This window comes from Dendrobates tinctorius, unplaced genomic scaffold (genome assembly GCF_039654945.1).
Source record: "Dendrobates tinctorius isolate UK_male_01 unplaced genomic scaffold, ASM3965494v1 ptg000011l, whole genome shotgun sequence".
Classification (NCBI taxonomy): Eukaryota; Metazoa; Chordata; class Amphibia; order Anura; family Dendrobatidae; genus Dendrobates; species Dendrobates tinctorius.
This window is the reverse complement of record NW_027361679.1, coordinates 33,963,239-33,990,552: the sequence shown is the minus strand read 5'-3', so window position 1 is coordinate 33,990,552 and position 27,314 is coordinate 33,963,239. Positions and strand designations below refer to the sequence as shown.

The following is a 27,314-nucleotide window of genomic DNA, read 5'->3' as shown; positions in this document are numbered from 1 at the left end:
ATCTCAGGCGACCGCTGCGACGACACAGCAATCCGGTACAGTGGCCAGGACACTGCCCCCCTGTCTTCTCCCACAGCTGCGGCCCCGTCATCACCGACCTCAGGGGACGTCACCTCGCTATAGGCGGCCGCAGAGCCCCGTCCCGGTTACTGAGGGGACACTGAGCAGAATTTGTTAACGTTTATGTTTTTGAAACTGCGTCATGACCTGGCTGGGGAGCGAGCGCCTCTAAACGGACGCCTGGGAGATTGACCCCCCGAACAGTCTCTTCAGGGCCTGCTGTGCCCCCACCATTCCCATTTCTTCAGGGCCTGTTGTGCCCCACCGTGCCAGCTTCTTCAGGGCCCGTTGTGCCCCACCGACCCCATTTCTTCAGGGCCCGTTGCGCCCCACCGTCCAGTTTCTTCAGGGCCTGTTGCGCCCCATCGTTCCGGTTTCTTCAGGGCCTGTTGTGCCCCATCGTTCCGGTTTCTACAGGGCCCGTTGCGCCCCACCGTCCAGTTTCTTCAGGGCCTGCTGCGCCCCATCGTTCTGGTCTCTTCGGGGCTGGACAAGCACAAGTCCTTCCGGGAAGTCGTGGATTACAAGGCAGCCACATCTGCAACCCCTGAGTGGTCGTGAACTCGAGCGACGCCCGGAAGGCTAAGTGTATTATAGAAAAAATAAGGACCCTTTTTGTTTTTAATGTTGTTTTACGAGTCCCTGCGAGGACAAATAGGTGTTTCCCCTTTGTCTGATTGAAGCAGTTTAGCCCTTTGCGGCTTAAAAACTTATAAAAGTTTATTTCACCCCACATTCAATCTCGTGTCTCGTCACTGCATCCTGTGAGCCTGCTCGAACCCTACACTTGGCGTAGTCGGCAGGATGCAGTCTCCGAGCGCGGACAGTGGTGGCCCCGAACATGGGGGAGCTGTAAGCTCTGTAAATAATGAGGGTCCCCGTACCAGCATTTCATTGGGGGCCATGTTGAACAACCTGCCTAGATTCTCTGGCTCAAATACTATGCTATGGAGCTGGACAGAGCGGATGAGGGGGCTTTTTCGGATGCACCCAATGACCCCTGACCTGGAAGCTGAAGTGGCACTCATGGCCCTAGACGGGGAGGTGCGGAGGTCAGTGATGTTGAAACCTCCGGGGCACCGCAACACTTTTGAAAAGGTGTTGCAGATAGTGGAACAGACCCACGGGGATCCCACTAATGTGGGAGAGTTAAGGACCCGACTGTTTAGCCGGATGCAGGCAGAGGGGGAGACGATTACTCAGTATATGAATGTACTCCAAGAGTTGCATACGGCTATTGAAAGAAAAGATGGGGTAGGGGTAGGACCTGTTGACATAACCCTACGTGACCTACTGGTGACTGGACTGCGAGATCCACTGATAAAGCAGGCTTTAAGGGAACGGATCAGAATGAATCCCCAAATCGACTTTTCAGAAGTGGGAAGTCAGGCACGGGTTCAGGAGCAAGAGCAGGGGATGGCGGTCCCCGTGGGGAAGGTCCGAGGTGTGGAGGCCACAGTGGAGGAACCTCAATGGGTGGAGGAGATGAAGCGTGAATTGAAAAATATAAAGAGCGAGTTGGCTGAAGTAAAGAGAAGAACCGAACCGGAGACTGGGCGACCCAGTGCTAATCCCGGTCCCTGGGGGTCACGCTCTCCGCGGGGTGGTCAATCTCTACCGGCCCGGTGTTATGAGTGTGGAGAACCAGGCCACTTCGCCCGAGAGTGTCCGCGGCGTGGGAGATACCCACCCCGGCGGCCATTAAACTAAAGGGCTCCGGGCTGGGGGGACGCCGCTCGGAGCCGAAAACCACAACTAGGGGTGGTGGAAGTCCCGAAGATTTGGTAGCAAAGTGTCCTGAAGTTTGGGCAGAAGTAGAGGGCCGGGCCGCCCGGTGTCTGGTGGACACGGGGTCACAAGTAACCACTATGCCCGCAGCGTACTTTCAACAAAACTTTCCGGAGGCAGAAAGGCCTCAGTGGGGGCCCATGATTAGACTAGTAGCCGCCAGCCAACTGCCGGTTCCGGTTGCCGGGGTAGTGTGGGTGCAGGTGACGTTGTGCGGTAAACCCCTCGGCCGCAGAGGGGTGGTGCTGACTCAAGGAGAAGCTGATCAACGACACCCCGTCACCCTAGGCATGAATATTTTAAAAGAGTTTGGTAACCTGTTGCTTAATGATCCCACACAAAGGACACTGAAGCAGTGGGGTTCTCGCACAGCTCAGGGACAGGTATTCCAGCAGCTGGTGCGAGGTGCGCGGGTGCATCGGGACTGCCAGGAGGGTGAGGCTCTGGGCAAGGTCATCGCGACAGCGGCACCCCTGCTTGTGCTGCCTCCTGGACAGACAGTGGTGGCCCTGCCAATTCGGGCCCCGATACCTTTGGAAGGCGTGGAGGTGCAGGTGGAGCCATGTCACTCAGAGCACTTACCTCCTGGCATACTGGTGGCCCGTTCCCTCGCTACGGTGCGAAAAGGAACCGCCCTGGTCCGCTGCGTTAACCTTGAAGACCGAGATATCATTCTGAAAGCACGGACTGTACTGGCCAAACTAGTAAAGCCTCTAGAAGAAGTGCTGCCCGCTGCTGCGGTTCAATTACGAGTACACCCCGAGGATCCTGGGGAGGTAACAATACGAACCCTACAGGCCCACGAAGTCTCGACACAAGAGAAGGGCCGAAATATTTTGGAGCAGATGCGGGCCGAGCTTTCTGGACTAACTGCGGCCCAACTTTCACAAGTAAAAGCATTGCTGGGATAGTACCATGAAGTATTTGCTAGTCATGAGGACGACTTTGGGTGTACCACCGCCATCACTCATGAGATCCCCACAGCAGGAGCGGCCCCTATCCGAGAACGATATCGACAGATTCCGCCACAACTCTATCAGGAGGTGAAAACTTTGCTGGCTCAGATGCTACAAAAAGGGGTGATACGGGAAAGTCAAAGCCCTTGGGCGGCCCCCATCGTGTTGGTCCGGAAGAAAGATGGTACACTACGATTCTGTGTGGATTATCGTAAATTGAATGCTTGCACTATTAAAGACTCATACCCACTGCCCCGCATAGAAGAATCTCTGTCTGCATTGGGTAAAGCAACATATTTTTCGACCCTGGACTTGGCCAGTGGGTACTGGCAGGTGCCTATGTCAGAAGAGGACAGAGCTAAGACGGCGTTCATAGTGCCCATGGGACTGTTTGAGTTTAATCGAATGCCATTCGGGCTGGCCAACGCCCCCGGGACATTTCAGCAATTGATGGAGCGATGTCTAGGGGATCTCAATTTTGAGGCCACGTTGATCTACCTGGACGACATCATCGTCTATGCCGCCTCCTTCGAGGACCACCAGAAGCGGTTGGGACAGGTACTCAGCCGGCTGCAAAAGTACGGGTTGAAGGTGAAGCCTCAGAAATGTCACCTATTTCGCTCTCAGATTGAGTATCTGGGTCATGTCGTTTCGGCAGAAGGTGTGAGGCCATCCCGGGAGAAGATTGCTGCTATCCAGGAATGGCCTACCCCCGAGACGGTGAAAGACGTGCGGGCTTTTCTGGGGTTAGCTGGATATTACCGTCGTTTCGTAAAGAATTTTGCATGTCAAGCTCGAGCCCTGCATGACCTGCTGAAGGGGGCTTCTGCTGGGGCCAATGGGCGAAAAATCCAGAGGCTACACCCTCAGGAAGAGGCCTTCCGAGATCTCAAGGCTGCACTCTCGGATGCCCCAGTGTTGGCTTATGCGGATTTCTCTCAGCCGTTCATCCTGCACACTAACGGGAGTCTTCACGGGCTAGGAGCTGTGTTGTCACAGGTTCAGGATGGCCGGGAAAGGGTGATCGCATATGGAAGCCGTTCACTCCATGACTCAGAGCGTAACCCTGACAATTACAGCTCTTTTAAGCTCGAGCTCCTCGCAGTGGTGTGGGCTATGACGGAGAGATTCGCAGAGTACCTAGCGGGCTCCGAGGTGGTAGTGCGAACTGACAACAACCCACTGGCTCATTTGGAAAACGCCAAGTTGGGGGCTTTGGAGCAGCGATGGGTGGCCCGAATGGCGAAGTACAATTACAAGATTATTTACAAAAGAGGGGCCGAGAATGTTCATGCAGATGCTCTCTCTAGGATTCGACATACAACTCCCGGACAGAATCGAGACGAAGAATTAGAAGGAGAGGAAATACCGTTCGCTCTTACCGCTGCCGTGCTCACCAATGTTGATGCAAAAGTATCTTCCCCAGAGGCCCACAGGGGCATCCTGGAACAATCTCGTGATAAGTGGATACAACAGCAACAAGAAGATGAAGAAGTTGGACTTCTCCGGACATGGGTCGCCGCTGGTCAATTACCCACTGATACTCAACGACAAGCTTTGACCCAAGACCTGTCGCTGATGCTGCGACAATGGGAGAGACTGATTATCCGAAGGGGATTACTGTACCGTAAGATCACTTCGCAAACAACCTCAACGACTGTTTGGCAGGTGGTTACGCCCGGAGCTCAACTACACGAACTGGCTCGAGAGGCTCACGAAAAAGGGGCCCACTTTGGAGTCAAAAAGACTTTGCAATGGTTACAACAGAAAGTTTATCACCCACGCTTGTCGGCTGTTGTGGACGAAGTTTGCCGTACTTGCCGCTTATGTGAATTGGCCAAACCGCCTGCTCAGAGGGCCGCAACACAGACGATTGTGACTTCAGAACCCTTGGAGCTCCTGACGGTGGATTATCTGCACATTGGTCCCGCATTCCAGGGATACGAACACTGCCTCGTCATGGTCGATCATTTAACCAAATTCGCTGTGGTTACCCCTACTCGAGACCAGACCGCGGAATCAGCCGCCTCCGCAATTTGCAGAAACTTTATACAAGTGTACGGCTGTCCTCAACGTATACATTCCGACCAGGGAGCATGTTTTTTGGGGAAAGTTATGGAGGAACTACATCATCTTTATGGGATTGATAAATCTCGGACTACACCATATCACCCGCAAGGGAATGGGGCTTGTGAGCGATTTAATCGGACATTGATTCAAATGCTACGCACTCTGGAGAGTGACAAGAAAGCTCGTTGGCCTGAATATGTTTCTGAATTAATGTGGGTTTATAATAATCGGGTACATCGAGTAACGGGCTATACTCCTTATTTCCTGCTGTTCGGACGAGAGGGTAAAGGGATCACGGAGGTAGAGTTGGACCCCGAAGAGCCTCGGCCCTGGAGCGGAGTGTCGTCTTGGGTCCGAAATCATCGCCACAGGTTGCAAACTCTTCACCGAATTGTACATACCAAACTTCAAGACTGGGAATACCCAGGGAAGAATATAACCTCCCCTCCCCATCTCCAAATCGGGGACCATGTGCTTGTACTAGATCAACGCCCCCAGAATAAACTGGAGTCACGTTGGGAAGAGAGTCCTTATCGGGTACTACGCCGTATCCATCCAGAAGGACCTGTATGCGAAATACGGCCCGAGCAGGATGAAACACTGCCCACCCGCATTGTGCATCGTAATATGTTACGCCCGTGTATTTCCACCGACCCGAAGCAACTGGAACCCGTCCCGAAGACATCCGAACCGGAGTCCATATGCTGGGACTCGGATGACGAGGATTTCCCTCCAGTTCCCAAGGGCCCTCCACCCAATAGGCCCACCGGCATCTTGCAGCCCACCGACGTCCACCACCCCAGAAGATTCCACCCCAGTCGAACTTAGACGCTCCGAGCGGTCAACAGCCGGCAAACCCCCCGAACGGTATGAACAAGACCAGTACGTTTGGCAACAAATATTGACACCTTTACTGGCCAATCTCAATAGACTAACACCCTCGCCCGAGGACTGGCGAGCTTACAGGGTGGGGGAATGTGGGGAGAAGGACCCCTATATAGTGATTGGGCCGGAACCAGGGGGACCGCCATCAGGGTTATTGAAGAAACCACATCAGGGGAATTACAAAGGGAGACATGTGATTGAAGTTGTCAGGGCAACAAGGGGGCGGGGCGAGGGTAAAAGGAGCAGGGGGCGCGCTAAGGTAGCAGTTGAAGGAGAGTCTGACAGGAAGGAGAGAGCCGTGCGGCAGAGAGGACTGTGGCAACTGACGGTGTGGAAAAGAGAGACAGGCAGGAGACTGAAAAGGGAAAATTTGAGACTGACCGAAGGTTGACGCGTAAGAGACTCTCCCCGGGAGTTTCCCCCCGCAAACATTCAGATAAAGTGACGGCCGCTGATTCCCTCCGTGGTGTGACAGGACCGGGATCTCAGGCGACCGCTGCGACGACACAGCAATCCGGTACAGTGGCCAGGACACTGCCCCCCTGTCTTCTCCCACAGCTGCGGCCCCGTCATCACCGACCTCAGGGGACGTCAACTCGCTATAGGCGGCCGCAGAGCCCCGTCCCGGTTACTGAGGGGACACTGAGCAGAATTTGTTAACATTTATGTTTTTGAAACGGCGTCATGACCTGGCTGGGGAACGAGCGCCTCTAAACGGACGCCTGGGAGATTGACCCCCCGAACAGTCTCTTCAAGGCCTGCTGTGCCCCCACCGTTCCCATTTCTTCAGGGCCTGTTGTGTCCCACCGTGCCAGCTTCTTCAGGGCCCGTTGTGCCCCACCGACCCCATTTCTTCAGGGCCCGTTGCGCCCCACCGTCCAGTTTCTTCAGGGCCCGTTGCGCCCCATCGTTCCGGTTTCTTCAGGGCCTGTTGTGCCCCATCGTTCCGGTTTCTACAGGGCCCGTTGCGCCCCACCGTCCAGTTTCTTCAGGGCCTGCTGCGCCCCATCGTTCTGGTCTCTTCGGGGCTGGACAAGCACAAGTCCTTCCGGGAAGTCGTGGATTACAAGGCAGCCACATCTGCAACCCCTGAGTGGTCGTGAACTCGAGCGACGCCCGGAAGGCTAAGTGTATTATAGAAAAAATAAGGACCCTTTTTGTTTTTAATGTTGTTTTACGAGTCCCTGCGAGGACAAATAGGTGTTTCCCCTTTGTCTGATTGAAGCAGTTTAGCCCTTGCGGCTTTAAAACTTATAAAAGTTTATTTCACCCCACATTCAGTCTCGTGTCTCGTCACTGCATCCTGTGAGCCTGCTCGAACCCTACAATAGCACTGCACAAGGGACATTATGTATTCCCATTCTGCACATAAACATTGAGAAAGATGAAGCTGGAGAGAACCACCATTGTGCTCAGCGAAAAGCTTTATTGCGTCACACATCACAGTCCTGCTCCTGGACTCCTGAGGTATGTGTGATCTGGTTCTCTATCAGTAGAGACACAGGACTTTTATGTCTTCAATCTGCAGCCTGTCCTGACACGTGACTAGGAAGGGATGCAGTTTGAATTATATCACGGGCATCATTTTACTAAATTCTCAGAGAACCCCTAAGGACATTAATGGGCTTTATTCTAGTGTACCTGTTTAGAATAATGCCTGCATGGTATTACAAAGAGTCAAGAGCTTAAAACCTATATAAGCACTGTTTATAACAGGGTCGAGAAAGCATAAACAGAAATCCATTTTTGTAATCCTGACCCCACCAACCACAGAGCTAATACAGAATTTGCATCTAAGTTTTTAAAGGGAATTGATCAGCATTTTTTTTCTATTTAATCTAACAGCAACATGATGTAAGCCCTAAGTGATTTATCACTTACCTTACTGGGTGCAGCAATTCTAGCTCAGCTCTGTATAACCCCGCCCACAGCACTGATTGGCAGCTTTCTGTGGACTCTGTACATTGTCAGAGAGCTGCTAATTAGTGATGAGGGCGGGGTTACACAAAACCGTTGACCAGGAAGCACAAGACAGCTAGTCCTCTAGTGATAATCTCCTGCTGATAAAACACTGATTTTATTGAAACTGCAAAACACAGCCCAATAAGTGACACTGCCGAAATCAGGGTCTCTGCCTCTACATTATGCTGCTCTCAGGGTACATAGCAAAAACTTGTTTATAGATTTCTTTTAATTGTTCTGCTACAAAAAAATAGGTTGAAAGTGAAAACAATGGCACTTAAATTTTTATTTTAACCACTAGAAAAGTCCAAACTTGATAAAAAAAATAACTTCAGACATGTCAGAAATTTTGAACAGTTAAAAAGGATTTTGACCAGAAAGTAAAATTTAGTATGTGTTTCGGAAGTCAGACGGTTGTCAAAGTTTGGAATAGTGACAAGAGAAGTACAGTAAAATAATTCACATCTTCATAAGTCACAATATAACTGCACTTCCTGATGTGACTTTCAATTATTGCCTCTGTCTTCAACACTATGCAAACTTCAGACCCTATTTCTAGTACTGTCGGTAACCACAGAAGTAACAGATGCAGGCAGGAAGACACAGATCAGATTGCTAATACATTACAGGCACAGTTCACTTCTTACATTATGATCCATGCATATAGCCAATAACTAACCTTGGATAAGGATTTGAGGGCTCGTACGGCATCTCTTCGGTCATCAAGTAAGGTTGATGAGGCAACTCGGTCACAAAGCTTTTGGATCTGCAGTTTAAAGGGAGAAATAATTAATACCAATTAGTACAATAGAAAACATGAACCAAAGCTTAGCTGCTTAAAAATGACCATATAGTTAGTAGAGAATGCTGTGCAGAAATCTTCATTATGACAAATGCCAATGTGTAGGACATTTTGGATGCCATATTTTAATGTTTCCAACTAGAATAACCTCACATCATATGGTTCTTCTACTCACAGAAATGCATAAAAAAGCTGGACTTAGGCTGGTTTCACACTAGCGTTTTTTAGCGCTGCGCTTAGTGTGCGTTCATGCGCATGCGTCCTGCTCCCCTATCTTTAACATGGGGGCGCCTGGTCTAGCGTATGCACGCATTCGTATGCGTTTTCGTGCGCACCTAGGCGCGCCAGACGCAACCTGTTGCATTTTTGGTCCGTCCGACCTCTCTCAAAAAACGCACGCGCACGCTTACGCATGGAATGCGCAAAATAACACATTACAGTCTATGGGAACGCAGGCGCATGGACATGCGCACGCCTGCATTTAAAATCGCATGCGTTTTAAGAGTTAACATGGCTAGAAACTGGCTAAAACGCATGCGCATAAAAAAAAAGCAAACGCATACAAAACGCATGATGCATTTTTTGTATGCGATTCTATTGCGCACAAAATGCAGTGCTAAAAAATGCTAGTGTGAGACTAGCCTAAGACCTGAAGCAAACAATAACTCAATGTACCGTATATATTTCACGTCTGATCCTAGGTCATCAATGGAGATAAGCCAATGCCGGGCAATTTACTCACTTTTTCAAGCTAAGAACACATGCACACTAGGCTGAGTCCATCATAGCTGTGTATGGCGAAGTTGGGAAAAACAGCCAGCAGCTAATTCATGTATACATAATAAAATACATTTATACATTGCATAAGCATCTATTCATATCGGGTTACTCATTTAGTTTTCGCGTATATGCCAAAAAGGGACATGCTATTGCTTGTGGAGCCCCGTTGGGCAAATAGAGACCAAAAGAGTGTTCTTCAGACTTCCATCTGACTGGAGGAGGTCAGCGTATTACAAAAAATAAAAGGTAAGGAATAGTAGCCTATGCTATGCCATCCATAGGACTCCCTTAGAAATAAAAGGTATACTTAGTAGTATTTGTTGTTGTTTTTAAATTGAGTCAGTGGGTTGTGATTGCCTGTTATGGTTCTCCGAGTGGCATCTGTCACACTGAAAAAGTGTTCGCCAAGGGTATGATGTGGATGACCTCTTTGTAGGATAGGTCATCAATATTAGATCGGTGGGGGTCCAACACCCAGCACTCAAACACTGAATGGAGCTGCACTGCGCAGCTCCGGTTAATGTGTAGTGGCTGCACTTCAGTACTTCAGATCAGCTCCCATTCAAAAGAATAGGATCTGATCTGCAGTACCCAGCTGCAGCCTGTACACATTCAGGGTAGCTGTGCGTGTTGTGCTAATAACAGCTGATTGGTTTCAGGACTTGAGGTCGGACCCCTATCGATCTGACATTGATGACATATTCTCAGGAATAAGTGAACAATATCATCTGCCTGGAGAACCCCTTTAAGCTAAGGAAGCATCAGTTCAATATCTACCTCATCATTAAGTACAGAGGGGAAAAATGTATTTAGTTAGCCACCAACTGTGCAAGTTCTCCCACTTAAAAAGATGAGAGAGGCCTGTAAATGACATAATAGGTAGACCACAACTATGAGAGCAAAAATCAGAAAGAATTCTTATAATGATTTTTACAGTATGGCCATTTATTCATTTATTGTTGTACAGGTTCTGTGTTTTTTTTTCTCTTTATAGCAAACCTGTTTTTCTACTGTATAAAAAAGAAGGGCGTAAATGAAGAACCTTTTTTATAAAGGGAACCAGTCACATCCAGAAATACTATAATAATGTGTAGGTAAATAGTGTTTAAACATGTCTGGCAGGCTTAGGGAAACAGCGGCTACAGGGAGAAAATGAAGCTCTCTACCTTCAGCCGCTTGCTTCCATTCATTGGCGCGGTACAGGGAGCTATTACAGTTACCGCTTACTATGCATTGAGTGTGCTGTAGTCACTTCTGGCACTTTGCTTGACAGCCTGCTCTATAGTGTACAGTACAGACCAAAAGTTTGGACACACCTCATTCAAGGAGTTTTCTTTATTTTCATGACTATGAAAAGTGTAGATTCACTCTGAAGGCATCAAAACTATGAATTAACACATGTGGAATTATATAATTAACAAAAAAGTGTGAAACAACTGAATATATGTCTTATATTCTAGGTTCTTCAAAGTAGCCATCTTTTGCTTTGATTACTGCTTTGCACACTCTTGGCATTCTCTTGATGAGCTTCAAAAGGTAGTCACCAGAAATAGTCTTCCAACAGTCTTGAAGGAGTTCCCAGAGATGCTTAGCACTTGTTGGGCCTTTTGCCTTCACTCTGCGGTCCAGCTCACCCCAAACCATCTTGATTGTGTTCAGGTTTGCTGACTGTGGAGGCCAGGTCACCTGGTGTAGCACCCCATCACTCTCCTTCTTGGTCAAATAGCCCTTACACAGCCTGGAGGTGTGTTTGGGGTCATTGTCCTGTTGAAAAATAAATGATGGTCCAACTAAACACAAACCGGATGGAATAGCATGCCGCTGCAAGATGCTGTGGTAGCCATGCTGGTTCAGTATGCCTTCAATTTTGAATAAATCCCCAACAGTGTCACCAGCAAAGCACCACCACACCATCACACCTCCTCCTCCATGCTTCACGGTGGGAACCAGGCATGTAGAGTCCATCCGTTCACCTTTTCTGCGTCGCACAAAGACACGGTGGTTGGAACCAAAGATCTCAAATTTAGACTCATCAGACCAAAGCACAGATTTCCACTGGTCTAATGTTCATTCCTTGTGTTCTTTAGCCCAAACAAGTCTCTTCTGCTTGTTGCCTGTCCTTAGCAGTGGTTTCCTAGCAGCTATTTTACCATGAAGGCCTGCTGCACAAAGTCTCCTCTTAACAGTTGTTGTAGAGATGTGTCTGCTGTTAGAACTCTGTGTGGCATTGACCTGGTCTCTAATCTGAGCTGCTGTTAACCTGCGATTTCTGAGGCTGGTGACTCGGATGAACTTATCCTCCGCAGCAGAGGTGACTCTTGGTCTTCCTTTCCTGGTGCGGTCCTCATGTGAGCCAGTTTCTTTGTAGCGCTTGATGGTTTTTGCCACTGCACTTGGGGACACTTTCAAAGTTTTCCCAATTTTTTGGACTGACTGACCTTCATTTCTTAAAGTAATGATGGCCACTAGTTTTTCTTTACTTAGCTGCTTTTTTCTTGCCATAATACAAATTCAAAAAGTCTATTCAGTAGGACTATCACCTGTGTATCCACCAGACATCTGCACCACACAACTGATTGTCCCGACCCCATTTATAAGGCAAGAAATCCCACTTATAAAACCTGACAGGGCACACCTGTGAAGTGAAAACCATTTCCGGTGACTACCTCTTGAATGAGGTGTGTCCAAACTTTTGGTCTGTACTGTATGTGTGCAGGGGAGTCATAGCAGAGAGCTCACTGTACAGTGAGTGGCTGTCCCAATAACTGGATGCGAGCAAACGCACAGAGACTACAACTTGATTTTCTCCTTGTAGCCGCTGATCCAGTATGCCTGCCAAACATGATTAAAACGCTATGTACCTGCATATTAGCCCTGTTTTTGAATGAAAATGGCATTTCTGGACGCAACTTTAATTTAATGGGATCTGTCAAGAATTTTTGGAGTTCAGATGAATCTATCATACTATAGTTGTGAATGGAGCTTTAGCAGCATATCATACATGGTGGCTTCACTGGCAGCTTATCGGTATGGGTGAAACAGTCTTTGGTGTTCATGACCGTTTTGCATCCCAAAAACCAATATACTAATGTTTCCTTTTTCTTTAGTACGCTAATTGACTTTCTCTAATTCTATTACAGCCCATATAGGATGTGTCCGAGTGCTGGCTGCTTCATTGCAAGGTCCTGCTGCTCGGTGCTGGCAGTATTATTTATACAGGGCTTTTATCATGCAACAGCAGTTATAGAAGATGTCGGGAAACAGTTGTCACCCATAAGGCTATGTACCCACGTTGCAGAGATGCTGCGGAAATTTCCGCAGCACTTCTGCAACTCCCGCCGCGGGAAAAAAAGCTTTTTTCACGCGATTTTCGCGTGCGGAATTCAAGTGCATTCCAAGCGATTTGAAGCATCGCTTGGAATGTGATTGACAGGTTGGTCACACTTGTCAAACATAGTGTTTGACTAGTGTGCCCAACTTTTTACTATTGATGCTGCCTATGCAGCATCAATAGTAAAAGATAGAATGTTAAAAATAATAATAATAAAAAAAAAAATCGTGATATTCTCACCTTCCGGCGTCCCGCGCAGCGTCCCCAGGCCTCAGCGATGCTCCCGTTCCCAGCGATGCATTACTGGGAATGGGAGTTGGCGGGAGCATCGGTAAGGCTGCGCGGGACGCCGGAAGGTGAGCATAACCCAATTTTTTATTTTTTATTCTATTTTTTACAGGGATATACGGTACCCAGGGCCTGGAGGACAGCCTCCTCTCCTCTAGACCGTGGGTACCATCCGCATATGATCCGCTCACTTTGCGCATGGTGGTCATTGCCACATGTGGAAAGTAAGCGGATCTCATACATTTCTATGTCTGCGGAATTGCGGCGATTCCGCAAAAATAATGAGCCTGCTGCTTTTTTTTTCCGCTATGCGATTCCGCTGCGGAAAAAAAACGCAGCATTAGCACAGTTTGTGCGGAATGCCATAGGAATGCATGGGGTGCATTCTGTATGCGTTTTCGTGGCGAAAAACGCGGCAAAAACGCATACAATCCGCAACGTGGGTACACAGCCTAACAAGCTCAAAAGAAAAAAGTTTAACAACTTTATTCACTTTTTTCTTATTTAGCAACATTAAAAGAGAACCTGTCAGCTTTTCCGTGCCACCTGGACCACATACAGCATGATCCGACACCGGCTGAGCTACGGCAGCTGTGTACGTTTTACTCTGAACCCACTGCAGGGTTTCATTGAAAATGCACTTTGAAAATCTGGGATGATCTCTGGTGTCTTCTCCCAATCACGCTCTCCAAGACTGACAGGTCTGTTCTCATGTGCAAAACAGTCTGTCAGTCATGGGCAGCGGGGCGCGGAGGGCCACGGAAGACCTGGCTCAGACTAGTCATCCAAGATGCATACGTTCCAATTCAATAAGACTGCATTGTGCACGACAGTCTTAACCCCTTACTGACATCGGACATACTGACACTGGGGTAATAGTATCCCCCCCCCGCGCTTTGATGTGGGCTCTGGCGGTGAGCCCACCTCAAAACCGGGACATGTCAGCTGTTTTGAACAGCTGACATGTGCCCGCAATAGCCGTGGGCAGATTTGCGATCTGCCCGCGGCTGTTAACTTATTAAATGCCACTGTCAATCTCTGACAGCGAAATTTAACAAGCGCTTCCGGCCATCGGACCGGAAATGCGCTCACGGGTGACACGCGTCACGTGATTGCGTGTCACCGGTGTGTCGGCATGACAACCAGAGGTCTCCTTGAGACCTCTATGGATGTTGATGCCGTATTGCTGTGAGCACCACCCTGTGGTCGGCGCTCATAGCAAGTCTACAATTTAGCTACATAGAGGTGATTGGAGCATCGACTCTATGCAGCAGAGCCGATAGGGCTATGGCAGCTTCTAGCCTCCCATGGAGACTAGTGAAGCATGTCAAAAGTAAAAAAAAAAAAGTTTTGAAAAAAATTAAAGTTCAAATCAGTCCCCTTTCACCCCATTCAAAATAAAACAATAAAAATAAAATCAAACATACACATATTTGGTATCGGTGTACTCAGAATTGCCCGATCGATCAATAATAAAAAATATTAACCTGATCGTTAAACGGCGTAGTGAGAAAAAAAAATCAAAAACACCAGAATTACGTTTTTATGGTCACCGCGACATTGCATTAATAATGGGTGATCAAAAGATTATATCTGCACAAAAATGGTATCATTAAAAACGTCAGCTCAGCATGCCAAAAATAAGCTCTCACCGAACCCGAGATCAAGAAAAATGGAGACGCTGCGGGTCTCGGAAGATAGCGCAATTTTTTTTTTTTATTTTTTTTTTAGCAAACTTTGGAATTTTTTTTTTCACCACTTAGATAAAAAAAAAGAACCTAGACATGATTGGTGTCTATGAACCCCTAATGCCCTGGAGAATCATAATGGCAGGTCAGTTTTAAAATTTATTGAACCTAGCAAAAAAAAGCCAAACAAAAATTTTTTTTGCACTTTTTTTTTTTTGCAATTTCAACACACTTGGAATTTTTTTCCTGTTTTCTGTTACATGTCATGGTAAAACCAATGGGGTTGTTCAAAAGTACAACTCATCCCGCAAAAAATAAGCCCTCACACGGCCATATTGACAGAAAAATAAAAAAGTTATGGCTCTGGAAGGGGAGTGGAAAACAAAAGCCGAAAAAAGCTCCGGTCATGAAGGGGTTAATGTAGGGGCTTGATGATGTGGCCAATTCATTCAGTAGCGCATACCAATTTATGAATTAGGTCCATCGGTTAACTAGAGTGCGCTGGAGCTGGATGTACTGCATCTTATAATGAACATATAAGGCTAGTTTCACACTAGCGCTTTGGAGCGCAGCGACGGCCTGCGCACGGCCGCCGCTAAGCCCCGCCCCCTGCCGCGCCCCCGCCGGTAGCTCCGCCCACCGGCGCGTGACGCTGCATGCGCCCTGCGTCCTCTATCTTTATCACAGGGGGCGCAGGCCGTGCGCAGTATGCGTTTGGCGGCGCATGCGTCCTTTTGACAGTACGTCGAGCTGCGCCAAACGCAACCTGCTGCAGTTTGGTTGCGTCGGCACACCGTCAAAAAGGCGCATGCGCCGCCAAACGCATACTGCGCACAGCCTGCGCCCCCTGTGATAAAGATAGGGGACGCAGGGCGCATGCAGCGTCATGCGCCGGTGGGCGGAGCTACCGGAGGGGGCGCGGCAGGGGCGGGGCTTAGCGGCGGCCGTGCGCAGGCCGTCGCTGCGCTCCAAAACGCTAGTGTGAAACTAGCCTAAGCCGATTCATGCCGCACTGGGACTGGAACACACTTGTTGGGCAAGTTAAACTGGCATAACTTTTCATGAACTTGACGGGCTGATTTTGCCACCATACACCCATATTGGAGTAGCCTTTTGTGCAGCTCGGTTCCAGGCAAATTTTAAAGTATGTTCTTCTCTGAAATGCAGCAGCGTTTTAGAGTCATACATACCTGGCTGGGATCACACAGCCGGTGTCTGATACACGCTGGTAATATTTCGGGAAGCAGAAATACACTTTTTTGCTGTTCACCTAGCAATAGTGACATTTGGATATGTTTAGTACGTGCATTGGGAGCTTTTTAAGACTACATGCTAAACATAGGGCAAAAACCTGATGTGAACAGGGTCTTCTTAACAGACAAGAAAATACAGCCATAACCTTCTGTGATCCTCCAGGGAAAAGTTTTTCTTTTCCTGGGGTGCAGATAACCGTGAATATAATGAGCCGTCAGCTCCCTCGTCCATTATGGAGCCTCTGCGATTAACAGCGCAAGAGGTGCCGCAGTAGACTGAAAAAAAAATTAAAATTAGTTTTTCAAGTGTCAGAAAAAAAAATGGGCCTCTAGATACCTGGTTGTTAGAAACTTGGCATACAAGTCAGATAATGGGCAGAAATATACAGAAGAAAAGCCGTTCTGCTACTGTTTTCTGGCATTCACTGATCATCTTGTTGTTATAGACCTAATGACAATAGATATGACTATTATTTCATTGTTTGGGGGGACTTATATTTAATTATTTGATTTGTGTTTGTGGATCTTTTTCATGATTTTCATTAAAAATTGTTTTTTATTCATTCAACGTCATTTTTTATATAGTTTTTTTTTTTTTTTTACTACAATATCTCGGCATCAACCTGGGCGCTCTTCTCATACTGGGTACGGGCCTCGAGCTCAAGGGATCTCCTGTGAAAAAGGTCAAAAGGGGGTCCTATTTATTGCTTTCATTGGAAACCCACAATCAGCATTGATGGCGACATTCAAAGAGATTCAATCGGGGAGACCAGAGGTGTCACTGATTGCTGCCATTAGAGCAGCTCCGTAAACTGTGCCGTTCATCCTTGATTTATGAAATGACGAGTGGAGCAAATGGAAACACATCCAACAATGTTTCATTACATGCATGCATGTCAAGCAAGCAATAATGTGCCAATTAAGCTCCATGGATCGAGGCAGTTTATGAAGGGCAGGACTTGTGCATCGGTATGAAGATCAGGCAGTCTCATACACTGCAGCTCAGAGACACCGGGAAGTCACAGCGCATGAAGACCGTGAGCCCTGGGCACTTGGATTTTGCCAGACATGCACTGAAGATGACAGTAAGGCCCTGTGCACACGGTGCAGATTCTGTGCAGTTCTGCAGCAGATTTGGCCCTGCAGAACTGCACGTGATGTACAGTACCATTTAAGGCTATGTTAAACAAAAAACGCTGTGCACATGCTGCAGATTTTTCCGCGCAGATTTGGTGCGGAATAAAAGAAGCAGCATGTCGCTTCTTTTGTGCGGTTTTGCTGCAGTTTTCCACCTGCTCCATTATAGAAATCTGCAGGAGAAATCCGCACAAAAACTGCACTAAATCTGCACTAAGGCTATGTGCACACGCTGCGGTTCTGCTGCGGTTTTGGCTGCAGCAGTTCTGCAGACAGTGTACAGTAGCATGTTATCCTATGGGATTAACAATCTGCTGTGCATACGCTGCGGATTTTTAACTGCGGAAAAGCTGCGGTTTTAAATCCGCAGAAACAATTGACATGTCATTTATTTCTGCGGATTCTGCTGCGGTTTGCCACCTATTCCATTGTCCAGGTGGCAAACCGCAGGTAAAACCGCAGGTATTTTACCTGCGGTTCTGCAGATAAAAATCCGCAGACCAATCCGCAGAGTGTGCACATAGCCTAAAACTGCAGGTAAAACGCAGGTCAGTGTGTGCACATAGCCTAAGCCAAACACTTCTCCAGCCAGCAGCTATTCTTTCCCACCCCATCACACGAGCACATTTAGCTCGGTCATTCATCATGGTATATTAAATGGGGATAGTGGAAAGAGCTGCCATCGGGTGTCTCTTGCGTCGGCACATTTTCCCTAAGAACAAAAGGGTCAGGAATATTGAAATCCAACAGCCTGATCCTTCCTTCCAAAGCCATCAGGGACAACCCCATACACATGAAATGGTTGGTGGGTTAAACATTCAAAGGATCTGTCAGTAGGATCAACCCCCTAAGCCATCTATATGGGAATGTAGATCATAGGAAGCTGAATAAATTGATACCTTAATATCTGTAATGATGTGCTATTCCAGAGAAATCCACATGTTGTTATGTTAACGATGGATGGGCCAAACACAGATCTCGAGACTGCTTCAGAAATACAAGAAAAAAAGAGGATTTCTCTGGAATTAAACATCGGATCGCAGATATCAACATATGATTTTATTCAGCTTTCTATGACCTACATGACTATATAGACAGCTTAGGAGTGTTGATCCTACTGACAGATTCCCTTTAATGTATCTGACCAGTATAAGATATCTTCTTTAAAGGGAATCTGTCACCAGATTTGTCCCATATGAGGCAAGGCCAGTACCTGTAAGCGCCCCATATACCGCATTCTAATATATGGCCCCAACCCAGCCTGCAAGACAGGTAAAAGACCTTTTAATGTACTCACCTACGGGGCGTTCGGGGTCTGATGGGCATTGCTGTCTTGGTCCGGTGGCTCCTCTCTTCTTCATGTGGACGACACATTCCTACGTTATCAACAGTGTCCCGGGTAACGCCGAGGACAGAGTAAAGTACTGCAGTGCCCATGCGCAGGAAAAGGCTAAAGAGCGCCGACGCATGTGCACAGCAGTACTTTACTCTGCCCTCGGCAGGGCAGAGAGAGATGCGCCTGCGCAGGAGCATGATGCAGGACACTGTACGAATGACGTAGGATGCGTCATCGACATGAAGCAAGGAAGGAAGATGGCAGCGCAAGAAAAGAAGAGGTGCCAGAAAAAGGGCAGAGACGGCATTGGCCTGGACCGCCCAGTAGTGGACTATTTATAAAATGTGTTTTTCTTGTCTTGCAGGCCAGTTAAGGGCAGACATACAGCATATTAGAAGGCTGCGCATGAGGACTTATAGGTATTGGCCTTAGCTCATATGGGCAAACCTGGTGAGAGGTTCCCCTTAATCACTCTCACAAGCAACACTGCTTATCTTGGGTAATATAGTACAATTGCATATTGATCCTGTCTGATGAATGCATAAAGCGTTAGGCCGAGTCTGTGCAGGTCTCGTATCGGAAGCTGCATGGGTTCTGTGTGCTGCTGTATGTACAGAGCCAATCTCCCATGTAAGCAATGCTCCGATGAAAAGAAGAGCTATATGCAGAGTCCTACAGAAAGTGGCACAATGGCAGCTTCCTACTAACTCCAATAGGAGGTGATTCTGCGTGAAATCAGTGGCACATGTAGTATAGTAAAGGCCACGCGCATTGGAACGGGAGACAAAATAAGGCTTTGGCACACAATGGAAGGGCAATATGACAGTAAGTGAAAGGACTTAAAGGGGTTAATTAAAACCAGGATATCAATGACCAAGTCGTAGTATAAGATGCAAAAAGAAGAATAAACAGGCTTTTACAGGGCGCTTCTGATCACACTAAAAAGATGGAAAACATATAGCAAAGTACCTTACAAAAAAAAAAAAAAAAAAAAATATATATATATAGGAACCTGTACTTTGTGAGTGATGGAAACTCGGCAATCACAATGGTACTCCACAAAATCAGGTTGGCCTTAGTTTTTCTTTATTGATCAAGTTACTCTTAGGAGAGGTCATCAATATCAGATAAGCGAGGGTCCGAAGCCCAACACCCTACGATCAGCTGTGCTCAGCTCCAGTGGTGGCCAGATGTACACAGTGAACAGCACAGCTCCTATTTCCAGCACCGTGACTGGAGCAGGGGTCTCCTACTCTGCACACTATGTACCGGTGCATCTCACAACATTAGAATATCATCAAAAACTTCATTTATTTCAGTTCTTCAATACAAAAAGTGAAACTCATATTATATTGAGTCATTACACACAGAGTTATCTATTTCACGGGTTTATTTCTGTTAATGTTGATGATTATGGCTTACAGCCAATGAAAACCCAAAAGTCATTATCTCAGTAAATTAGAATACTATAACAGCAGCATAAAAAATTATTTTAAAATCCGAAATGTTAGACTCCGGAAATGTTTATTCAGTAAATGCACTCAATACTTGGTCGGGGCTCCTTATCCATCAGTTACTGCGTCAATGCAGCATGGCATGGAGGCGATCAGCCTGTGGCACTGCTGAGGTGTTATGGAAGCCCAGGTTGCTTTGATAGCAGCCTTCAGCAGGTCTGCATTGTCGGGTCTGGTGTCTCTCAGCCTCCTCTTGACAATACCCCACAGACTCTCTATGGGGTTAAGGCCCGCAATCGGGGACATTGCTCTGCAACCCCCGCAATTGGGGACATCTTCCTCTTGACAATACCCCATAGATCCTCTATGGGGTTAAGTTCAGATGAGTTTGCTGGCCAATCAAGCACAGTGATACTGTTTGTAAACCAGGTATTGGTACTTTTGGCAGTGTGGACAGGTGCCACGTCCTGCTGGAGAATGATATTTCCATCTCCAAAAAGCTTGTCGGCAGAGGGAAGCATGAAGTGCTCTAAAATTTCCTGGTAGACTGCTGCGCTGACTTTGGTCTTGATAAAACAGTGGACCTACACCAGCAGATGACATGACTCCCCAAACCATCACTGATTGTGGAAACTTCATACTAGACCTCAAGCAGCTTGGATTTTCTGTCTCTCCACTCTTCCGCCAGACTCTGGGACCTTGATTTCCAAGGTCTAGTGTGAAGTTTCCACAATCAGTGATGGTTTGGGGAGCCATGTCACCTGTTGGTGTAGGTCCACAGTGTTTTATCAAGACCAAAGTCAGCGCAGCCATCTACCAGGAAATTTTACAGCACTTCCGTTTTTGGAGATGGAAATTTCATTTTCCAGCATGAATTGGCACCTGTCCACACTGCCAAAAGTACCAATACCTGGTCTAAAAACAACAGTATCACTGTGCTTGATTGGCCAGCAAACTCACCTGACCTTAACCCCATAGAGAATCTATAGGGTATTGTCAAGAGGAAGATATCTCTGATTGCGGGGGTTGCACAGCCATGTCCCCGATTGTGGGGTGGGTAAGGGGTGCACAGCCATGTCCCCGATTGTGGGGTGGGTGAGGGGTGCACAGCCATGTCCCCGATTGTGGGGTGGGTGAGGGGTGCACAGCCATGTCCCCGATTGTGGGGTGGGTGAGGGGTGCACAGCCATGTCCCCGATTGTGGGGTGGGTGAGGGGTGCACAGCCATGTCCCCGATTGTGGGGTGGGTGAGGGGTGCACAGCCATGTCCCCGATTGTGGGGTGGGTGAGGGGTGCACAGCCATGTCCCCGATTGTGGGGTGGGTGAGGGGTGCACAGCCATGTCCCCGATTGTGGGGTGGGTGAGGGGTGCACAGCCATGTCCCCGATTGTGGGGTGGGTGAGGGGTGCACAGCCATGTCCCCGATTGTGGGGTGGGTGAAGGGTGCACAGCCATGTCCCCGATTGTGGGGTGGGTGAGGGGTGCACAGCCATGTCCCCGATTGTGGGGTGGGTGAGGGGTGCACAGCCATGTCCCCGATTGTGGGGTGGGTGAGGGGTGCACAGCCATGTCCCCGATTGTGGGGTGGGTGAGGGGTGCACAGCCATGTCCCCGATTGTGGGGTGGGTGAGGGGTGCACAGCCATGTCCCCGATTGCGGGGCTGCTCAGCTCTCCTCACTTACAATGGACGCTCTGGTATTGAGATACCCTGGGCCCTGCTGTCACCCGCTACATGTGACCCCCAGGTGGGAGGGATCCCCCATACATGTTTGATTCTCCGCACCTATGGCGAATGACACCGTGCCAGAAATCACAGCCCGCCACGGCATCCTCAGTGTGGGTAGAAGCCATGCAGCCCCATGTACTAGTCACACAAGGGCAGCCCCATGGCAGAGCTGACCTCACAACGCCGTGATCGGGCACATGTGACGTCATGTTAGGTATAAGAGCAGCCACAGGCTGCAGCACTCACAGTTTCGGCGCCAGACGGCTGCACCCCGGGGCTCTGCTGACCGCCCATCACTCCCCGCAGGAAATTCATGGTGAAAGTCAGGTGAGAATGTGCCGGAGAATCGGGAACACGGAGCCCCAGCACTGGACGCACAGGCCCCGGTGCTGTGAAGACGCGGCGGGGTGAAGGGTGAAGAAGGGGCGGAGGATGCTGCCAGTGTACACACGGCGGTGGAGTGATGACGTGGGCATCCAGGAATGAAACCAGGAAGCGACAGCGTTTAGCGCATGCGCGGAGGACGTGGCGGTGACGTGTAGGGTGCGGACCTGTGTCACATGACCACCCTGCGCACTATACGGCTGTGGTCGTTTAGCTATGCTCTGTAGTGACTGTTCAGGTAAGTGAGGGCTGCGGGACGACAGGTCACACATGGCGCTGTACGGCAATTCTCAGGCGAGTGCCACTAGTAAGATTTGGTAGAAAATCTGCAGCCACATTACTGTATTGTGTCTCCGAGCCCGCAGCCATGTTACTGTACTGTATAGGGGGAGCATATTCCTTTCTCTCCGCAGTCTGGTGCCCTACTCCTGTCTGTGGCTGCGCTTTGTTGCCCCTGCCTGCTCTCCGAGGGAGTTGTTTTTTCTAAACTAAAACCCCAGTATTCAGGTTGAATTGCCATGTTGGCACTTTGCCGTAACTGAGTGGGTTTCGGGTTGCAGTTTGGGCGCTCGGTCTCTAAAAGGTTCATCATCACTGTTGTGGTACATTACTTCAATAAAATGGCACCTGAGTCAGGGCGTGCACATACCACGATCTCTGGTGCCGTTTTATTGCAGACACTGTATATACGAATTCGCAGACCGTGTCTTCAAAATATGACAAAATTAAAAATATGCCAATACAAATGCTCACCAAACGGGTGTAGAGAACGGGTTCAGTAGCTAGTTGTCTGACCCCCGCCAGCCATATGACGGTGTTGCCTGCCTGACCCCCGCGGCCATATGACGGTGTTGCCTGCCTGACCCCCGCGGCCATATGACGGTGTTGCCTGCCTGACCCCCGCGGCCATATGACGGTGTTGCCTGCCTGACCCCCGCGGCCATATGACGGTGTTGCCTGCCTGACCCCCGCGGCCATATGACGGTGTTGCCTGCCTGACCCCCGCGGCCATATGACGGTGTTGCCTGCCTGACCCCCGCGGCCATATGACGGTGTTGCCTGCCTGACCCCCGCGGCCATATGACGGTGTTGCCTGCCTGACCCCCGCGGCCATATGACGGTGTTGCCTGCCTGACCCCCGCGGCCATATGACGGTGTTGCCTGCCTGACCCCCGCGGCCATATGACGGTGTTGCCTGCCTGACCCCCGCTGCCATATGACGGTGTTGCCTGCCTGACCCCCGCGGCCATATGACGGTGTTGCCTGCCTGACCCCCGCGGCCATATGACGGTGTTGCCTGCCTGACCCCTGCGGCCATATGACGGTGTTGCCTGCCTGACCCCTGCGGCCATATGACGGTGTTGCCTGCCTGACCCCTGCGGCCATATGACGGTGTTGCCTGCCTGACCCCTGCGGCCATATGACGGTGTTGCCTGCCTGACCCCTGCGGCCATATGACGGTGTTGCCTGCCTGACCCCTGCGGCCATATGACGGTGTTGCCTGCCTGACCCCTGCGGCCATATGACGGTGTTGCCTGCCTGACCCCTGCGGCCATATGACGGTGTTGCCTGCCTGACCCCTGCGGCCATATGACGGTGTTGCCTGCCTGACCCCTGCGGCCATATGACGGTGTTGCCTGCCTGACCCCTGCGGCCATATGACGGTGTTGCCTGCCTGACCCCTGCGGCCATATGACGGTGTTGTCTACACCCCCGCAGCCATATGACGGTGTTGCCTGTCTGACCCCCGCAGCCATATGACGGTGTTGCCTGTCTGACCCCCGCAGCCATATGACGGTGTTGCCTGTCTGACCCCCGCAGCCATATGACGGTGTTGCCTGTCTGACCCCCGCAGCCATATGACGGTGTTGCCTGCCTGACCCCCGCAGCCATATGACGGTGTTGCCTGCCTGACCCCCGCAGCCATATGACGGTGTTGCCTGCCTGACCCCCGCGGCCATATGACTGTTGCCTGCCTGACCCCCGCGGCCATATGACGGTGTTGTCTACACCCCCGCGGCCATATGACGGTGTTGCCTGCCTGACCCCCGCGGCCATATGACTGTGTTGCCTGCCTGACCCCCGCGGCCATATGACTGTGTTGCCTGCCTGACCCCCGCGGCCATATGACTGTGTTGCCTGTCTGACCCCCGCGGCCATATGACTGTGTTGCCTGTCTGACCCCCGCGGCCATATGACTGTGTTGCCTGTCTGACCCCCGCGGCCATATGACTGTGTTGCCTGTCTGACCCCCGCGGCCATATGACTGTGTTGCCTGTCTGACCCCCGCGGCCATATGACTGTGTTGCCTGTCTGACCCCCGCGGCCATATGACTGTGTTGCCTGTCTGACCCCCGCGGCCATATGACTGTGTTGCCTGTCTGACCCCCGCGGCCATATGACTGTGTTGCCTGTCTGACCCCCGCGGCCATATGACTGTGTTGCCTGTCTGACCCCCGCGGCCATATGACTGTGTTGCCTGTCTGACCCCCGCGGCCATATGACTGTGTTGCCTGTCTGACCCCCGCGGCCATATGACTGTGTTGCCTGTCTGACCCCCGCGGCCATATGACTGTGTTGCCTGTCTGACCCCCGCGGCCATATGACTGTGTTGCCTGTCTGACCCCCGCGGCCATATGACTGTGTTGCCTGTCTGACCCCCGCGGCCATATGACTGTGTTGCCTGTCTGACCCCCGCGGCCATATGACTGTGTTGCCTGTCTGACCCCCGCGGCCATATGACTGTGTTGCCTGTCTGACCCCCGCGGCCATATGACTGTGTTGCCTGTCTGACCCCCGCGGCCATATGACTGTGTTGCCTGTCTGACCCCCGCGGCCATATGACTGTGTTGCCTGTCTGACCCCCGCGGCCATATGACTGTGTTGCCTGTCTGACCCCCGCGGCCATATGACTGTGTTGCCTGTCTGACCCCCGCGGCCATATGACTGTGTTGCCTGTCTGACCCCCGCGGCCATATGACTGTGTTGCCTGTCTGACCCCCGCGGCCATATGACTGTGTTGCCTGTCTGACCCCCGCGGCCATATGACTGTGTTGCCTGTCTGACCCCCGCGGCCATATGACTGTGTTGCCTGTCTGACCCCCGCGGCCATATGACTGTGTTGCCTGCCTGACTCCCTGTAACCATATTACTGTCTTTTCTAACCTTGTAGAATTCTCGTTCAGTGTAAACTGAATAATGGCGAAGATAAACCCGTTCTTCATGTCTGGCATAGCAGACCTACGAGGTGGAGCATTTAGTCGCTGGTCCCGAATTCTTCCGCAATGTAGCCCGTTACCAGGAGGCGCTCCCATTAATGTGTGGCTCCGTGGCCTATTATCGCTACAGATTGGGCAAGAGGGAAAGATTCGTGATGGAGACATTATGGCCATCAGTGCTATAGGAGGTGCTCTAAAGATGGACCCCACTCAGTACCTTGACCAACAAACAGTGAATGAGCTGATAATGCAGTCAGCAAGCGCTGCCGCTTTCGCTTTAGGTGATGTCACAGTCCGCGTGAAGGTGGATATTCGCACCATCACAAATGCCTGGCCTGCAGACTTTCCTGTGCAACCAGTTAACAACATCATTTCATTTTACCCTGCCCACTGGACTGCCTGGTTCCTGACTCTTGTGCCTGGAGGTACTGGATTAGTGGCTGCATGTCAAGCTGATAATGCTCCAGCCGCAATTAAACCAGTCCCTGTCAACGGGGAACTTCATCCTTGGGCACTGGCAATGTACATTGATGTTGACATCGCGACTGGGGCAGCTGTGAAACAACGTGCTGGGGACGACTTGGCCATCTTGGAATTGTTACTGATCATTTCTCTCTTTTCCCCTCGATCGTCTGCACATCATAGTCAGATCGTCAATTTAATAGTGTTAGGGATTACAATTGTGACCAGTGGTGGGAATATCACAAATGCACAAGTTAGGAACATTATTAAACAGACACGCCGGGAATCTAAGGTAGATACAATTGACTTCACCCGAGAGATGGTAGTGCGGGGATGGCACTTTTTTTGCTCCATACATAGGATGACAACATTAGAGGACTTCAGACAGTTGTTCCAACTGCTTGAAGCTACCACCTCACCAATTTCCCGATGTCTAGCATCTTTGTGCCAACAAACTGAGCTCAAGATGTTGACTCCAATTGTGACAACTGTTCGCGCAATCAAAGATTTCCAAGACTTCCCATGGCAAGGACTCTTTGATTTAATAGTTCTTTTGGCAGGGACTGATGAATTGGGGCCTATTCAGCAGTATGGGGCATACATAGCCATCCCTCCATCAGCACCCCAGCCTGTCGGCACAGCTGCTACTGATGCTCCTGCTGGAGGTCGTTGGGCAGGTTGGGAACTTACTCTTAGAGAACGACCCCAAGGCCACATGAAGATCTCAAGATTTGTTAATAGCCTATATGCTGCCATTCAGCTAACAATCCATGTTGGTGGTAACATGGATTTGAGGCAGTATAAAGTTTTGGAGAATCATACTGTGCCGCTTAAGGACATAATTGATAACTGGATTGTGCAGTATGCGCAAACTCGAGCAGGCATTGCTGCTGTCAACCCTCCAGTCGCTGGTGGTGCTGGAATCCAAGCCATACAAACTATGCACGTGTAGTGACCATTGCTGTGAAGTTGGTAAGCCATACCTCCGACTCCTCAATTTCTCTGACTCACTACTGAGCATGTACATAAAATATCAGGAACAGAACAGACATTTATAGGACATTTCATAACTTTCCAAAATTCGTATAAAAAAAAATGTACAGCACATCCTGCATTGTACTACTGCACCCAATTTATTATGTATATTTTAGGAGTCAGTCCATTTTATACAGACTCCAACTCCACAGCCCTGGAAGTGACGAAGTCATTCATCATGCGCACTAGTTGGATCCTGCAAGAAAACATCTGTAGTCTGTGTTGGTAATTAAAGAGTATACCAAAGTGTTATCAGTAGTGCCTTCTAATGTACATAAGATGCAGTACCCACCGATGTATATGTATGCTATTTCCAGCGGTTATGTCATGCCCTTCTTCTCTTGTTTAAATGCATGTATTAGAAATCATACTACATCACCGCACAATGTCTGTTTTAAGAATCAAAAAAAAGACTGGCAGCTTTTCTTGTGCCAAATTGCAATTTCAAAATATTTGCTGACAGGTTACGTGTAACATGCGTTGAAGTCTATGGAGACAAGACAGCCCTAATGGCTAAGGCTTGTTTCACATTTCCGTTTTTGACCATCAGTCAAAATCCGCCGTTTTTTAAAAAAAAAACAGATCCGCCATTTTTTTTTTGGCGGATCCGTTTTTTTTCCCCATTGACTTGCATTAGCGGCGGATCTTGACGGATGGCCATCCGTTGGATCCGTTGTTTTGCGGATACGCCAAATTT

At 49.4% G+C, this 27,314-nt stretch overlaps 2 protein-coding genes across 7 annotated transcripts in view; one reads left to right on the top strand and one right to left on the bottom strand.

Moving 5' to 3' along the window:
* The window catches only part of USO1 (USO1 vesicle transport factor), a 126,967-nt gene extending 104,981 nt beyond the window's left edge, over positions 1–21,986 (bottom strand). For all 5 annotated transcript variants that reach the window (XM_073590742.1, XM_073590733.1, XM_073590713.1 and 2 more), the window contains exons 1-2: positions 21,765–21,986; positions 8,401–8,487 (exon numbers count right to left, since the gene is read on the bottom strand). In XM_073590742.1, coding sequence (XP_073446843.1) covers positions 8,401–8,487; positions 21,765–21,833 — 156 coding nt within the window. In that variant the 5' untranslated portion in view covers positions 21,834–21,986. The remainder of the gene's footprint in view (positions 1–8,400; positions 8,488–21,764) is intronic.
* LOC141101595 (uncharacterized) lies at positions 21,774–26,869 on the top strand. 2 transcript variants are annotated; one of them, XM_073590762.1, is made up of 2 exons: positions 21,774–21,845; positions 25,075–26,869. In XM_073590762.1, the coding sequence occupies exon 2, from the start codon at positions 25,101–25,103 to the stop codon at positions 26,532–26,534; it is 1,434 nt and encodes a 477-aa protein (XP_073446863.1). In that variant the 5' UTR covers positions 21,774–21,845; positions 25,075–25,100; the 3' UTR covers positions 26,535–26,869. The 2 variants fall into 2 exon arrangements, with proteins under 2 accessions (XP_073446863.1, XP_073446857.1); XM_073590756.1 differs by lacking the exon at positions 21,774–21,845 and adding an exon at positions 21,997–22,140.
* The last annotated feature ends 445 nt before the right edge of the window (positions 26,870–27,314 follow it).